General features: G+C 51.3%; 2 protein-coding genes across 4 annotated transcripts in view; one reads left to right on the forward strand and one right to left on the reverse strand.

Annotated features, from left to right (window-relative positions):
• The first annotated feature begins 40 nt into the window (after positions 1 to 40).
• On the forward strand, positions 41 to 2,446 carry CFAP184 (cilia and flagella associated protein 184). Its single transcript, XM_055246683.2, has one exon. It carries the CDS (start codon positions 347 to 349, stop codon positions 2,021 to 2,023), a length of 1,677 nt encoding a protein of 558 aa, XP_055102658.1. The 5' UTR covers positions 41 to 346; the 3' UTR covers positions 2,024 to 2,446.
• Positions 2,447 to 10,108: 7,662 nt separating this feature from the next.
• The window catches only part of TBC1D14 (TBC1 domain family member 14), a 121,172-nt gene continuing 116,270 nt past the window's right edge, over positions 10,109 to 15,010 (reverse strand). For all 3 annotated transcript variants that reach the window (XM_063619742.1, XM_055246682.2, XM_063619743.1), the window contains one exon: positions 10,109 to 12,848. In XM_063619742.1, coding sequence (XP_063475812.1) covers positions 12,783 to 12,848 — 66 coding nt within the window. In that variant the 3' untranslated portion in view covers positions 10,109 to 12,782. The remainder of the gene's footprint in view (positions 12,849 to 15,010) is intronic.

Consider the following 15,010-nt stretch of genomic DNA (forward strand, 5'->3'; position numbering starts at 1 on the left):
CCCGCCGCTCTGCGCCTGCGCGCCCCCCGCGCCGGCCGCCACCGCCTTTCCCAGAGCCTCCTGAACGCCCAGCCCCAGGCCCGGCGGTGGGAAATGGGCAGGCAGAAAGCCCGGCGGGGGCGCCACGCCCCTCGCGGCGAGAGCCCACGGCCGCTTCCAATCAATCTCGCCTATCGTCAGGTCGCGGCCTCCCATTGGCTTGCTCTCGCCGGGCAGCGGGGAGAAGAGGCTGGACGACGGCTTGTCCCCTGGCCAATCGCCGGGCCCAGCGCGCGCGCCGTCTGTTGCCCCGGGAAACCTAACAGCGTCCTGCCGGGGTCCGCTGCGCTGGCCGAGCCGGGCGGAGATGGACGTCAGCTCTGAGCACACCAAGGACCCCGGCGGGGAAGGCGGGGAAGGCGGAGACGCGGAAAGCCTGGCCGCGCAGCCGTCCAAGATCAAGGCCAGCTCTGGCCCTCCGACCTCTCCTGAACCCGGGGAGCTGGAGTCGGAGCCGGAGGAGGAGGAAGAGGAGGAAGCGGCTTCGCAGGGAGGCACTGCCGCGGACGAGCAGGCCAAGACCCCGAAAGGGCTAACGGCAGCCGAGGCTGCAAGCGAGGAGGGGCCTGGAGAGCCGGGGAGGCCGGCCGAGCCCCAGCCCGAGCCCGAAGAGCGGGCCGAGGCCGGGGCTGAGGAGCCCGCCCAGCCGGAGTCCGGAGCCGGGCCCGAGGAACTAGAGGCGGAGGCGGGGGCGGAGGAGCTGGAGCAGGCGGCGGAGGGGAAGGAAGTCCGGTCCCAGGCCTCTCTGCTGTTGACCAGGATCGATGAGGAAGAGGCTGCTGCAGCCCCCGAGGCCGAGACAGAGCGGGTGGAGGGGGAGGAAGAGGACGAGGAGGAGACGCAGAGAGACGGCGCGGAGAGCAAGGAGAGGGATGGGGAAGGACGCCCGGCCAAAAGCCAGGAAGAGGGGAAGCGCCTCGATGGAACGGACGAGTTTGAGGACCTCGAGTGGTCCGAGGAGGTCCAGAAGCTGCAGGAGCAGCAGCTGCGCAGCGACCTCCTGGGCCGGTACCGTTCCCTGCTGGTGGAGCGGAACCGCTCCCAGCGCTACAACCTATACCTGCAGCACAAGATCTTCGAGGCGCTGCGCAGAAAGAAGGGCCTGGAGGCCGCTGAGGTGACTGACCGGAGCGCAGAGGCCGAGGCCCCCGAGAAAGAGCAAGCGTACCTGCGCCATCTGGGCATGCTGGAGGAGCTGAAGAAGCAGCAGGCAGACGACCTGCAGTGGTACCACCAGGAGCTGGGCCAGTTGAAGCGGCAGTGCCAGGAAAAGCTCACCAGGGTGGAGAAGGAGTGGCGACGCTTCCAGGCACTCAAGAAGCAGGTGGTGATGCAGGCCATGGGCAGCTGTCGGATGAGGGGCGGGCGCCAGGCTGCTCTGCGAGAGGTGGAGCAGATCCAGGCGTTGGAGGATAAAAAGGAGAAGGAGATGAGCGCCGTGCGGCTGGAGAACATTCAGCTGAAGCAGAGCCTGGTGCATTTTGAAACCAGGATGAGGACCCAGGAGGACCTGACCCAGGGTCTGCTTCTTATTGACTTTGAACAGCTGAAGATTGAGAACCAAACCTTCAATGAGAAAATTGAGGAACGAAATGAGGAACTTTTAAAACTTCGCAACAAGTTGACCAACAGTGTGCAAGTAATAACCCACGTGAAGGAAAAGCTGCACTTCATGGACACGGAGAACGCGTGCAAAAACACACAGCTGGCAGAAATCGAGGCTCAGGTCGCCCTAGGAAGAGACATCCTGACCAAGACGAAGCAAGCCCGAGAGGGGCTGCGGACGGACAACATCAGGCTGAATCAGAAGTGCGGGCTTCTAGGCAAGGACTCACTTCTTCGGGACTTGGAAGAAAAGGTGGACAAGACCGAACTGCTCCACCGGCGCCTGGAATCCCTGAAGCGCCACCACGCTGGGCTCACTTTGTCCTGCAGAGGCGTGAGGCAGAAGATCAGGGAGGCCAAAGCCTTTCTCCCCTCTTGACCAGATCGATGAGAAGAGTCTGCAAAACACTTCATCCTCAGGACATGCTGTCCTGCTTTATTTTACCTTTATTGCTGTTCTTTAAAAGGCCTGTGTCATTTGGGACGGGACTATATTTTGTATTTATCTCAAAACGTTTTAGCTTCCAAATTAGTGCTGAGCCCAAAACTGGGTTAGGAGTTTTATTTGAGATTGAGCAAAAATAGGTCCAGAAAAGCAAACAAAGCGTGATTTAATGTAACTGACTTCTCATGAAAAACTCAAAATTCTCAAGTCGGAGCAATTCCATAATTTCAATAACGTAATACTAAAGAGTACTGTTCCTCTTTCATATGTAGGAAGGTTTAAAAGTTCAGCAAATGGGCAAAGTACAAAAAAACCCTGTGCATTAAGCTAATTATTAAATTCTTTGGATTTATTAAATTGTGTAGTCCCGAGACACTGTTTCAGTTAGAAGCTCACTAATCGCCTTAGATTAATCTTAAATTTAAGTGGTTTTGGGCCGGGTGCGGTGGCTCACGTCTATAATCCCAGCATTTTGGGAGGCCGAGGCAGGCGGATCACGAGGTCAGGAGATCGAGGCCATCCTGGCTAACACGGTGAAACCCCGTCTCTGCTAAAAATACAAAAAATTAGATGGGCCTGGTGGCAGGTGCCTATAGTCCCAGCTACTCGGGAGGCTGGGGCAGGAGAATGGCATGAACCCGGGAGGCCGAGCTTGCAGTGAGCCGAGATCACACCACTGCACTCCAGCCTGGGCAACAGAGCGAGACTCCGTCTCAAAAAAAGAAAAAATATGTTTATATGTGACTAGCACGAGCTTAGGGGGCAATACAAATATCCAGGAAACAGGAGAAATGATAAACAGGAGAGGAGCTGATGTTTCTTCATCGTCCCTTTTTCAATGAAAGGGAGTTCAGTCTACTCACTGTTGATGGTTGTTTCTGCTTCAATGACAGTCTTCAATTATCATTTTCCTTGGGACAGGGTCTCTGTCTCCCAGGCTGGAGTGCAGTGACAGAATCTCTCACTGCAACCTCCGCCTCCTGGGTTCAAGCAATTCTCCCGCCTTAACCTCCCAAGTAGCGGGGATTACAGGCAAGGGCCACCACGCCCAGCAAATTTTTGTATTTTTAGTAGAGATGAGGTTTCACCGTGTTGGCCAGGCTGGTCTTGAACTCCTGGCCTCAGGTGATACACCTGCCTCGGCCTCCCAAAGTGCTGGGATTACAGGCGTGAGCCACCATGCCTGGCCTGACAGTCTTCAATTCTAATGAAACGTGTTCTTGGATCCTCTGAAAAAGCACGTTAATCTGTACCAAAAAATGAAATTTTGTTTTCCAGTGAAAACAAAATGACAATTGTATTGCATGCTTTGCAAAGTGTAAAATATATGACACGGTGGCTGCTGGCATCACAGGAGACAGAACCTTCTGTATCAGTCTATTTCAGATCTCAACAACAGGGCCCTTGCTATACACGAGTTCACTGAGTATCAAACAGTAAAATGCCCCTTATTCCTTGGGTCAAAAATACCTGGTAGGTCTGTTTCCTTAATGCAATATCAGTGATTATCTTGGAGCTAGGGGCTTGTTCTCATTTCTTCTTAGTCCGAGATTGAATTTTGAGATGTGCAGATTTGGGGTTAAACATATTCTCCCACTCCTAAACTTAAGTGAATCATAAAAAAATGCAACACGGTTTTTGGTGCTGGCTACCTCTGAAGAACGGTGGGAACCCAACTCTGGGCAGGGGACTTGGTCGTGAACTTTATCTTTGGATGCCATGATTTTGTTTTCTTTTTTTTTTTTTTTTGAGACGGAGTCTCACTCTGTCGCCCAGGCTGGAGTGCAGTGGCATGATCTCAGCCCACTGCCACCTCCACCTCCCGGGTTCGAGTGATTCTCCTGGCTTAGCCTCCTGAGTAGCTGGGATTACAGGCGCCTGCCAACACACCTGGCTAATTTTTTGTATTTTTTAGTACAAACAGGGTTTCACCATATTGGCCAGGCTGGTCCCAAATTCCTGACCTCATGATCCGGCCGCCTCGGCCTCCCAAAGTGCTGAGATTTACAGGCATGAGCCACCGCGCCCGGCCATGATTTTGTTTTCTAAAGTATGCTCCCTTGGAAGCCAATGAAGGTTGATTAAAATTCCTTTTCTAACTTTCATGGCTCGAATACACTTTTTTATATCAAACCACTCAAAAGTAGTAATGAGTTAAAAAGTGTTAGGCCGGTCGCCGTGGCTCACACCTGTAATCCCAACATGTTGGGAGGTCAAGGCAGGTGGACTACTTGAGCCCGGGAGTTTGAAACCAGCCTGGGAAACATCACATAACCCCACCTCTATAAAAATACAAAAAGATTAGCCGGGTGTGGTGGTACATGCCCGTGGGTCCCAGCTCCTCAGGAGGCTGAGGCTGAGGTGGGAGGATCAGTTGAGCCCAGGGGGTGGAGGCTGCTGTGAGTAGTGATCGTGCCACTGTACTCCAGACTGGGTAATAGTGAGATCCTGTCTCCAAAATCTTTGACTTGTGGCTCCCATTCTCACTCACTTATTCATTGACATTTTAGTCTTCCCTCTACGCTTTTCTTCAAAGCCAAAGCAAATCACTGGCAAACAGAATTTCCTGTGTGCCTCAAACTAAAAGCAGGACAGGCCCACTGGGTTCTTCTGTAGTTGGGGAGGCCTCAAGTGGAACTGGCAACGATGCTCCAAGACCTGACCAAGCATGTGGCTTTTGTGATAATGGCGTCCTTTATCGCTTTGGTTTGCTACAGACAGTATAGGTATTTTCAGCTGGTTTTGACCCACCAGCAATTATCCAGATCCAAGCAAACAGTCCCTCACCAGCCTTGAACCCAGTAACAAGCAGATCTCTCAGAGCACAAAGATACAAAGGAGTTTGCCATTGCTTTAAGCTGCAAAGCAAACCTGTCCTAAGTGACTGAGTGAGTTACCAATGTTCTCTCAAATTATAGTACCTTGTGCTGGAGATGTTACAATTAATTAGAAGATAATCTTCTGCTAATTATCTCCCACCACAGTTCTTTCCAATTATAGGAGAGTGCTTAATCATGAAATAGCAACACACTCACAAATTGATAATGACTTCTGAGGAATTCTACAGACCCTAACGCAGTCTATCCCCAAAGTCTCATTGAAGAGCTGCTAGTGCCTCCACAGAAGCCTGTGTGCAGCCCCATCTCAGCCTTTGATCTCCTGCTTAGTGATGGTGCACTTAGGTACCTGTTCCCCAGTGAGACAAAGTCCCTGGAAGGCAAAGACTGTTAGTTCATCACCCTCCCTAGTGGCCAGCACAGTACCTGGCATATAAATGGTACTCAGTAAATGTGTTGGATTAATACATTAATATAATGCCCATCTCACTCGTTTTCTGAAAATAAGTATTACTTGAATTTCTATCATGTGTCGGGCACTGGTAAGTCCTGTGTTGGATTCAAAAATAATTCTAGGCAAAAAGAGGATCTCGCAAGACATAGAACTAATTAGGGAAAATAGCAGAATGGCAGACTTGTAGTCAAAGTAAGAAGACACTACAGGTAAAGAGAGTTGTTCATGCCAGCAGGGAATGCAGCTGCTCCAAATGCAGCAGCTGGGCTAGAAACCTCTGAGATACGATGATTTTTTAAAAGACTGTCATCTCCTCATCAAAAACTACAGGACCCAGAAAACGTTGGCACTGAATACATTTTGAGTGAGGTGTTATATAAAATTAGACCTTTCTTGAAAAAATAGGTATGAATCAAAGCTGAGACACTGAGGTCTGTCCCCTTCAGGGTTATAGGAATCTCTCTTTTTCAGCAGCAGTAGCAAGAGTAAACCAGACACCTAACTCGACAGAGCCCGGGGCATCTGAAAACACTTTTTTTTTTTTTTTTTTTTGAGACGGAGTCTTATTCTGTCACCCAGGCTGGAGTGCAGTGGCACGATCTTGGCTCACTGCAACCTCCATCTCCCCGGTTCACGCGATTCTCCAGCCTCAGCCTCCTCCTGAGTAGCTGGGATTACAGGCGCACACCACCACACCCGGATACTTTTTTGTGTATTTTTAGTAGAGACAGGGTTTCACTATGTTGGCCAGACTGGTCTTGAACTCCTGACCTCGTGATCCGCCCCCCTCGGCCTCCCAAAGTAATGGGATTACAGGCGTGAGCCACCGTGCGCAGCCAAGGAAACACTTTTTCATCAGTAAATGAAAATCATTTTTGCTGACTTAACACATTTGAGATTTAAAATTTATCTAAGTAGAGATATACACTTTCTTCCTTTATAATAAATTCATCTGTAGCTGTAATTTAGATTTTGTTCTCCACTAGCGTGGGGTGCCTGTCCATAAAATATCAGAGTTAATGCACCTCAATTTGGTGCTTTTTGTGCTTTGAACTTTCAGATAGTCTTAATCTCAGAGTGATGAATCGTACAAATGCTATGAATGGAAAGGGCTACAGGAGGCCATTTCAGCTGACTGCATGCCTCCTACTTCCATGCAATATTCCCTCCAGAGGATTGTCTAGTTTTAAATCACCAATGATTAAATATGTACATATTTTATTTTACATTGAATTTTAATTTTTTTTTTGAGGCGTGGTCTCACTCTGTCACCCAGGCTGGAGTGCAGTGGCACGATTTCCACTCACTGCAACCTCTGCCTCCCAGGTTCAAGCGATTCTCCTGCCTCAGCCTCCCAAGTAGCTGGGCTTACAGGCACCCATCACCACGCCTGGCTAATTTTTGTATTTTTAGTAGAGACGGGGTTTCACCATGTCAGCCAGGTTGGCCTTGAACTCCTGACCTCAGGTGATCTGCCCACCTCAGCCTCCCAAAGTGCTGGGATTACAGGCGTGAGAAACTGCGCCCGGCTAAATATGTACATATTTTAATGAATAAAATTACACCCTCCCTAATTTTTTTTTTTTTTTCCTTTGAGACGGAGTCTCGCTCTGTCGCCCAGGCTGGAGTGCAGTGGCGCGATCTCGGCTCACTGCAAGCTCCGCCTCCCGGGTTCACGCCATTCTCCTGCCTCAGCCTCTCCGAGTAGCTGGGACTACAGGCGCCCGCCACCACGCCTGGCTAATTTTTTTGCACTTTTTTTTTTAGTAGAGACAGGGTTTCACTGTGCTCTCAATCTCCTGACCTCATGATCCGCCCGCCTCGGCCTCCCAAAGTGCTGGGATTACAAGCGTGAGCCACCGCGCCCGGCCACCCTCCCTAATTTTTAAATTGACGATGTATTCTAACATTTCACCCACAGGATGCCAAGGGTGAATACGAGGATCTGTCTAGGAGAAGACACAGCTTGTTCCTAAGACCTTGGAATCAGGCTGAGCTGGATTCAGCTCTCTTCTGACTGGGACCTGGGACAGAATGCTTCAGCTTTCTAAGCCTCAATGTACTCACTTGTAAAATGGGAAATTTTTACTTATACGAAAAAGAGATCAGAATTTAAAAACAGCATCTTTTCTCTTGGTGGTACAATTAAAAACAACTGTCTTCATGCTTTTCTGAATTTCCAAATTTTATATAATAAACATGCTTAATTTGGGAGGAAAATCCCCAAATTAAAAAAAATTCTTAAGTTCAAGAGTATAAGATACTAATGGTTTACATGTGAAGGGCATGAGTCTACCAACCCATGGCAAGGTTTCTGTGGCTGTTTTTTTAAAATATAGTTAGTAGTTCAGCTTATGTTTGTTTACTCTTCATAAGCCAGTGGACAGGGCTGGGTACCCTTTTTAACCTTTGGTAACAGAAAAGAAAAACGAGGCTTAGGGAATTCAAGAAAATTCCCCAAGATCACAGAGTTCCTAAATGGCAATGATTGGCTACAAGATTTATCTCCAGGGCCCTGTCTTAACCTCTGGCCAGAATGCACCTTAAACTTGGATTTATTTTTGGTTGGGGCAGTTTCTACCAGCAGCTCCAGAGCAGGGCAAGAAGCTGGGGGAACAACGTTTGAGGATAAACTTTGTGAGGTTTTGGAGTCCAGAGTGATGCTTCCGAGTTTACAAGTAACTCCTTTTGTTGTAATGCTTGGGGAGAAGGCAGTTCCCCTCGCTCCACACAGAACCCCAGGCAGTTCAGGCATCCTGGAAAATGGGGCTTTGGCAGCAAGTCTGGGGAAACAGTGCCTTGGTGTGGCCCTGGCCAGTGCCGCCAGAGCAGGCTGGCTGCAGGCGATGCTCACGGGAGCCCATGGGGCAGGCCAGCACTCTGGGCCTGAAAGACCTATCTGGCCACTCTAGTTCATGGCCAGGTTCCTGGTAGGCAGGCAAGGGCCTGAGTCATACGAGCAAATATTTGAGCATGTTTGTACCACGCAAAGCAGATCCACTGGTTTCCCTGGGAACCCTACAAGCCTCTCCACGTCCTAACACGGGCCCATCTCGGACTGGCCCTTGGCTCTGAGGCTTCCCTCTGCTGGCCAGGCCCTTCCCTTGGCTGCCTGGTGACCCACAGCTGGTCTCAAGGTCCACACTGCCTCTCCACACCGCACTGGTGCAGCGTTCCGTTCTCTTTGTGCCTTCCTGCCCGGCAGGCTCCATGTCTCGGGGGTGGTTTGTAAACTATCGGCCCCTCTCCCCTGGGCTGCAGCACTCAGGAAAGCATCCCGGCCCCTTTCATGTTTGCACACACGAGGCACCTCTGCCACCTCTGGGGCAGACGTCCCACATCTCCGGCCACCGCAGCCCGTGTTTGGCCCACGAGCCCCGTTGGCCCCATCTCTTCCTCTGCAGGTGGTGCCTGCACATGGGAGGCACTAAAATAAGTAAGTCCAGGCCCCACCCCAGACCTTGCACTTGGAGTTGAGGTCAGCCCTACAAGAACAAGGCTCCCAAATGCCCCCTCCCCTAGAGGGTGTTTCTGACAAGGGCCTGGAAGTCACAAGGCCGGAGTCTGAAACCCAGTTCTGACCACTGTCCGGGTCTACACACATCCTTCCGAGTCTCATCTTTTTTTTTTTTTTTTTTTTTTTGAGACTGAGTATTGCTCTGTTGCCAGGCTAGAGTGGAGTGGTGCGATCTCCAACTTCCGCCTCCTGGGTTCAAGCAATTCTGCCTCAGCCTCCTGAGTGGCTGGGATTACAGCCATGTGCCACTATGCCCTGCTAAGTTTTTTTTTGTTTTTTTTTTTTTTTAGCAGAGATAGAGTTTCACCATGTTGGCCAGGAAGGTCTTTATCTCTTGACCTCGTGATCCGCCCGCCTCAGTCTCCCAAAGTGCTGGGATTACAGGCGTGAGCCACTGCACCCGACTGTGTCTCATCTTTGAAATGGGGCAATAGCCCTGTCTTCCACAGAGCAGCTGCAGAGATGACTCACAGGTGGCACTCGGCCCAGCACCTGGCGTGGCTGTGACTGCCACCATCACGCCTGTGGCCCGTCCTCTCACCATGGCCTGCAGAGAACGCAGAGGAGGTGACAGTGGCCCAGAGAGGAGAGCAGCCACTGAGGGAGAGGCCGGAGAGCGGGCAGCAGCATCTGCTCTGGGGAGAGTGCTATGGAGCACACGTAAGGATTTTCCTGGGAGCAAGGGGCCAGGAGAGAAAGCTGTCCTAGGCTCTGCCCCGCCAGCAGGAAGCCTCCTGCCTCGGGAAGCGGAGCGATGCCCACCCACACGGCGGGCCCTGTGTTGCCCAGTTCTCTGTGGCTTCACAGAGCCTTCCACCACACAGCCATGGCCTCCTGAGACGACACCACTGACCCCCACCTCATGCCACCCCACTGCCCGCTGGGGAAGACAGACCTCAGTGCCTGATTCATGGGCTTCTGAGAAGGTTCTGAAGGGAACATGGAGAGCCCCTGGTCCTGTGGCTGGCACAGAGTAAGCACCAGCTGCAGGACCAGGAAGGAGCAGTGGGTAGGGGCTAGCTCGAGATGGGGTGCAAGGGTGCGACTCCCTCCAACCTGCAAGGAGCACCCCCAACTCTCGAATCCCTTCACTCAACTACCACTGCACCATCTTGTTATTAACCAGTCTGATAAATGGATCTTAAGATATTCAAACAGCATCATGCTCAAAGTGAGAACTTCAACTTTAAACAAACGACGGTGAACATAAGTAACAATTTTATATTGACTTTTACTTAATAAAACCACGTATTTACAATTGAAAAAGTCCTACTTTGATATACTTTACTAAATAAAACTAAAGGTTAACTGTACAAGCAATTAAAACATGATATGTAGCAAGTGTTACCGGGAGTTTTCAGCAAACTATTTAAAATAGTCAAAAACTGAGCAGTTAAAAAGTACCTTCTGAAGTGAACGCCATTTCTAAATGGGATCCCAATGCCTGGTGGGAGAGGCAGCCTCACTCTACCGCGCAGGCTGGACAAAGGTCCTGGCCCTGAAGTCTCAGACTCTGAGAGTCAACGGCATGTGGAGTGGAGTGTGCAGACCTCTGGAGGAGCAGCATGTCCACGTCTCATTTCCAGTTTACTTAAACCACACACAGAGGCAGCCTCTACACTTGCCAACAGCCTCTGTGCCAAGGTGCTAAGGGACCCTGGCCGGGGACTCAGAACTTTAGAACTTTCTGGCCTCTGAAGAGGACCCATGAAACTGGTGAGACCTCACGTGACCCCTGAACAGGTCATACGAGCCTCTTCTGAACTAAGGTTGGGAAGGTGTTCCACACTGGCATGGGATCCTGTTCAGAAGCGGAATGCATCATAGTGCTGTCTGGAGAGATTCATGTGAAACTGCTTCACCAGGAACACGCAGGACTAGGCGCTGAAGACACAGAAGACCCCCAGCGGCAATCTGAACACAATGCACAAGGCCCTTTGCCGCGCCACCTTCTGTACGACCTTAAGGAACATCTTTATGTACAGTAAGAAAATATATACATCTTTAAGGAACGGAACGCCCATATCATGAACAAAAATAAGTACATCTGTGAGGACGACAGCACGCAGGCCTCAGGCGGCCCCTCCCACAGGCCCAGCTCAGTCCAGATTACATTCAACATCTTGATGTCAGGAAATGGCTACGTCTGGAGGCCACCGGGACCCCCCCGTGAAGACAGGACGCCTCCTCCGAGAAGAGGTGAGTCAGCGTTTAAAGGCCGAGGCAGAAAGTGGTCTCCATGATGCTCTGCAGCCTCCCTGGAGATTCAACTGAGATGTAGGGGCAGAGTCCGGGAAACATGACACATGGTAGTGCTGGAAAGGAGGGCACGGGACAGCCACTGGCTCAGCAACTTGCTCCTGCACCTAGAGGAGCATTAGCGGGTATGGCAGACATAAAAAGTCCAGAAAACGAATGCCAGCTCGGCTTTCCTTCCCCAGCCCTTGGCCCAAGGCTGTACAGACAAAGCCAAACAGCCCTCAACATCAGAAATGAGATCGGCCTGGGGGCACCCCCTGGGGTGGGAAGTGTGGCTGAGAAGGGCCGTGGAGTGCAGACCACCCCAAGGCACACATGTACGCATGACTAACCAAGCCCGTGACCGGGTCCGCAGAATGCTCCCCAGGACCAGCCTGCCAGCGGACCACCACGTGGGCCCTGCTTCCAGACACTGGTCTGGCCTTTAGACTGCGTAGCTGCAAAACGGTTCATTTCTGTGATTTTGGAAAACCAAAGTCCTCACACAAAGTTCTACAATTAGTCAAGGAAAAGACAGAACAAAAAATTTGCCAACGACCCTGGGAAAGTCAGCTAAAACGGGGAGGCTGATGGTCCAGTATGAGCATCTGACGAGATTGTCTAGGCTGTTAGACGTGTGTTGCTCGCTCCTCCGTCTGTACAACGGGTCATGAAGCACACGTTCTAAAGTCAAATGTGTGAGGGACTCACTGGCACTTAGGATGGGTCCAGCTGTGCAGGGCTCAAAGGCAGAGGAGCCACTGCTGGCACAAGGGGCCACCTCCCCCACATGTGCTGTTCTGGGCTGCTGCCCTGGCCTCCGCTGAACAGGCCAGTGGGAGAGGGCCCAGCCACACATCTCTTTCTCTACCCTTTTACTTACAGGGGGCTGATTCCACTGTGTGTTCTCTCCGCTTTTAAGCCTGTCTCTATTGCCACAGGGCTTCCTCGCAAATAGCTCCTCCTCTCGAACTTTCCACCTCCGCAGGACCGATACCAGGGAGCAGTCTCCCGGAGTGCAGTCCCATTGGAGCCCACGTATGCACCTGCAGCCTATACACTGTGACTGTGTCAAGGCAACATGGCCCAATGCTCACCTGCAGGCTGGGTCGATGCCCGGGTATCCAGGAACACATATCAGTGGCTATCCTCAGAGAGCCCCTGTTCCTTTAATGCTATCTTTGGTAGGTGAGTTTTAGAAACATGACCTCCAGCTCTGGAAAGACTATCTCAATAACTCAATCAGCGATACCTTTCTTATTGAAAACATGTAAATATGAGCCAAAGCATCTCAAGTCTCCCAAATAACATCTCTCATGCATCCTGGCTAAGACTGTAACATACTTCCCAGTAGTTGACATAGAAGCATTACAATTTAATTAGCTTTTGCTGAAATAAAGGAGTGGGGTGAGCCACCGCCCATCGTTCAACCGTGCAGCAGATCAGTCTTCCACTGATCTGCTTAAGGCTAAGCCTTGGTTTAATTCTTTAAAGTTTTTGTGTTTGTTTTGTTTAAGGCCAACTCCAGTGTTAGGAATCAAACTTAAAGAGCGCCTGTTCTTCTCGGCCCAGGTGTCAGTCTGAAACAACAGAGGGGCCGCGGTGTGGGGCTCTGATTGGTGCCGAGTGCCAGTTCCCGCTGCAGCCTCAGTGTCGGAGGGACGGACTTCCCTTCTCCATTTCCCGGCTGTCTTTCTGCAATGCAGTCAGTACCTAAGAGTCACAGGGAAGACAGCTGAGGTTAACTGACCACACGCACAGATCCTGACAGCAGCGGTGCAGAGACAGCAGCAGCCTCCTAACAGGGTCCCCCGGCTCCCCACTTCCACTGCGTCCAACCCTCCAGGGTCTTCCACTCCTACGTCCTGTGTGGTCTTTCCAACAGGGACACCTGCCCGTGCCCTCTCTGGCCTGGTAAGCTAGCTGCACTCCTTCCAGCCGGCCACAGAATCCACGTGAAAGCACAGCTGGGGGCCTCACTGAGTCCTGCAGTGGCCACCCAGGAAGCCCAGGCCTGAACGCTAGAATGCTAATGAGCCCTGTGCCCATCCCTCTGCACTCCTGCCACCCTGCTCCTCCTCCACCAGGAAGCCTGCGGCCTGAGAAGGCCTCAAGGCGCTGGCTCCTCTTGCCTGCCTTCCTGAGCTCGCCCAGAGCCTGCTCCCTCCTCTGTTCTCACAGTTCTTGGTCAACATCCTTCTTTTTCTTCTTTTTGAGATGGAGTCTCACTCTGTCACCCAGGCTGGAGTGGAATGGCGCCATCTCGGCTCACTGGAATCTCCGACCCCCGGGTTCAAGAGATTCTTCTGCCTCAGCCTCCTGAGTAGCTGGGACTACAGAGGTGTGCCACCACGCCTGGCTAATTTTTGTATTTTTAGTAGAGACAGGGTTTCACCGTATTGGCCAGAATGGTCTCGAACTCCTGACCTCATGATCCGCCCGCCTTGGCCTCCCAAAGTGCTGGGATTACAGCCTTGAGCCACCATGCCAGGCCAACACCCTTCTTTTAAAAGATATTCCACGCCATTGTGGCTGCTTAGCAATTGCAGCAACACTAACAGGCTCCACACCAAGCAGAGAACTCTGCCAGCACTTCGCGCCCAGAGCCCTCTTGACCCACACGACAAACTCCGGAAGGCTAATGCCCAAACATAAGGGGCCTGAACAATGGACAGGTACGGAAGTGACGTGCTCCAAGTCCAAGGGTGAAACCAAGAGAATCTGGTGCAAACACAGTGCTACCTGCCTGGGGCCAGGAACTATGCCACTTTTGAGTCACAAAGTTAAAAGTAACATTTTGGTTTCAATTAAGGTGGAGAAAAGGAATAATGGCAGATAAAGTCCCCCTGCATCTTGAAGTAAATGGGGTTGCTGGCTCAACATAAACATTTAGTCATTTTGATAAAGCTCATGGCTGGGCGTGGTGGTTCACACCTGTAATCCCAGTACTTTGGGAGGCCAAGGGAGGAAGATCACTTGGGCCCAGGAGTTTGAGACCAACCTCAGCAACAAAAAAGCAAACAAATCTCTATAAAAACAAACAAACAAATATTGGCTGGGTGTCATGGCACATGCCTGCAGTCCCAGCTACTTGGGAGACTGAGGTGGAAGAATTGCTTGAGCCCCGGACGGCGAGGCTGCAGTGAGCTCTGATCGCACCACTGCACTCCAGTCTCGGCAATGAGAGTGAGACTCTGTCTCAAAAAAAAAAAAAAAGAAGGAAAAAGAACAAGAAAGCTTACCAGTGTCTTAACCTTAACCACAGGATTTGCGAGAAATGTGCATGGACCACAAGTCCCATGAGACCTGGAACTGTATAAAAGTCACTGATGCCTGGACCAGGCGCGGTGGCTCACGCCTGTAATCCCAGCACTTTGGGAGGCTGAGGCAGGTGGATCGCGAGGTCAGGAATTTGAGACCAGCCTGGCTAACATGGTGAAACCCCGTCTCTACTAAAAATACAAAAATTAGCTGGGCATGGAGGCGGGCGCCTGTAATCCCAGCTACTCGGGAGGGTGAGGCAAGAGAATCGCTTGAACCCAGGAGGTGGAGGTTGCAGTGAGACGAGATTGTGCCACTGCACTCCAGCCTGGGCGACAGGGTGAGACTCCGTCTCAAAAAAAAAAAAAAAATTGACAGCACGTCCCTGATGCCCAAGCCCCCCACGCCACATCATCAGACTAACTCCTATCACCATCCCATTAATAACAATGTCCTACGGTCAAATAATCTGATCCAGTTTTAACCAATAGTTTTTACCTAGTCCCTAAAATGCAAGGATCAAAATGGCTGGTCTGGCTTTAATCCTTTCCTGTGTATGTGGGTGTGCAGCGTGTGGATGCGCAGGGAGTGAGTGACCTGCACCTGTACGTGGG

This window comes from Symphalangus syndactylus, chromosome 16 (genome assembly GCF_028878055.3).
Source record: "Symphalangus syndactylus isolate Jambi chromosome 16, NHGRI_mSymSyn1-v2.1_pri, whole genome shotgun sequence".
NCBI lineage: Eukaryota > Metazoa > Chordata > Mammalia > Primates > Hylobatidae > Symphalangus > Symphalangus syndactylus.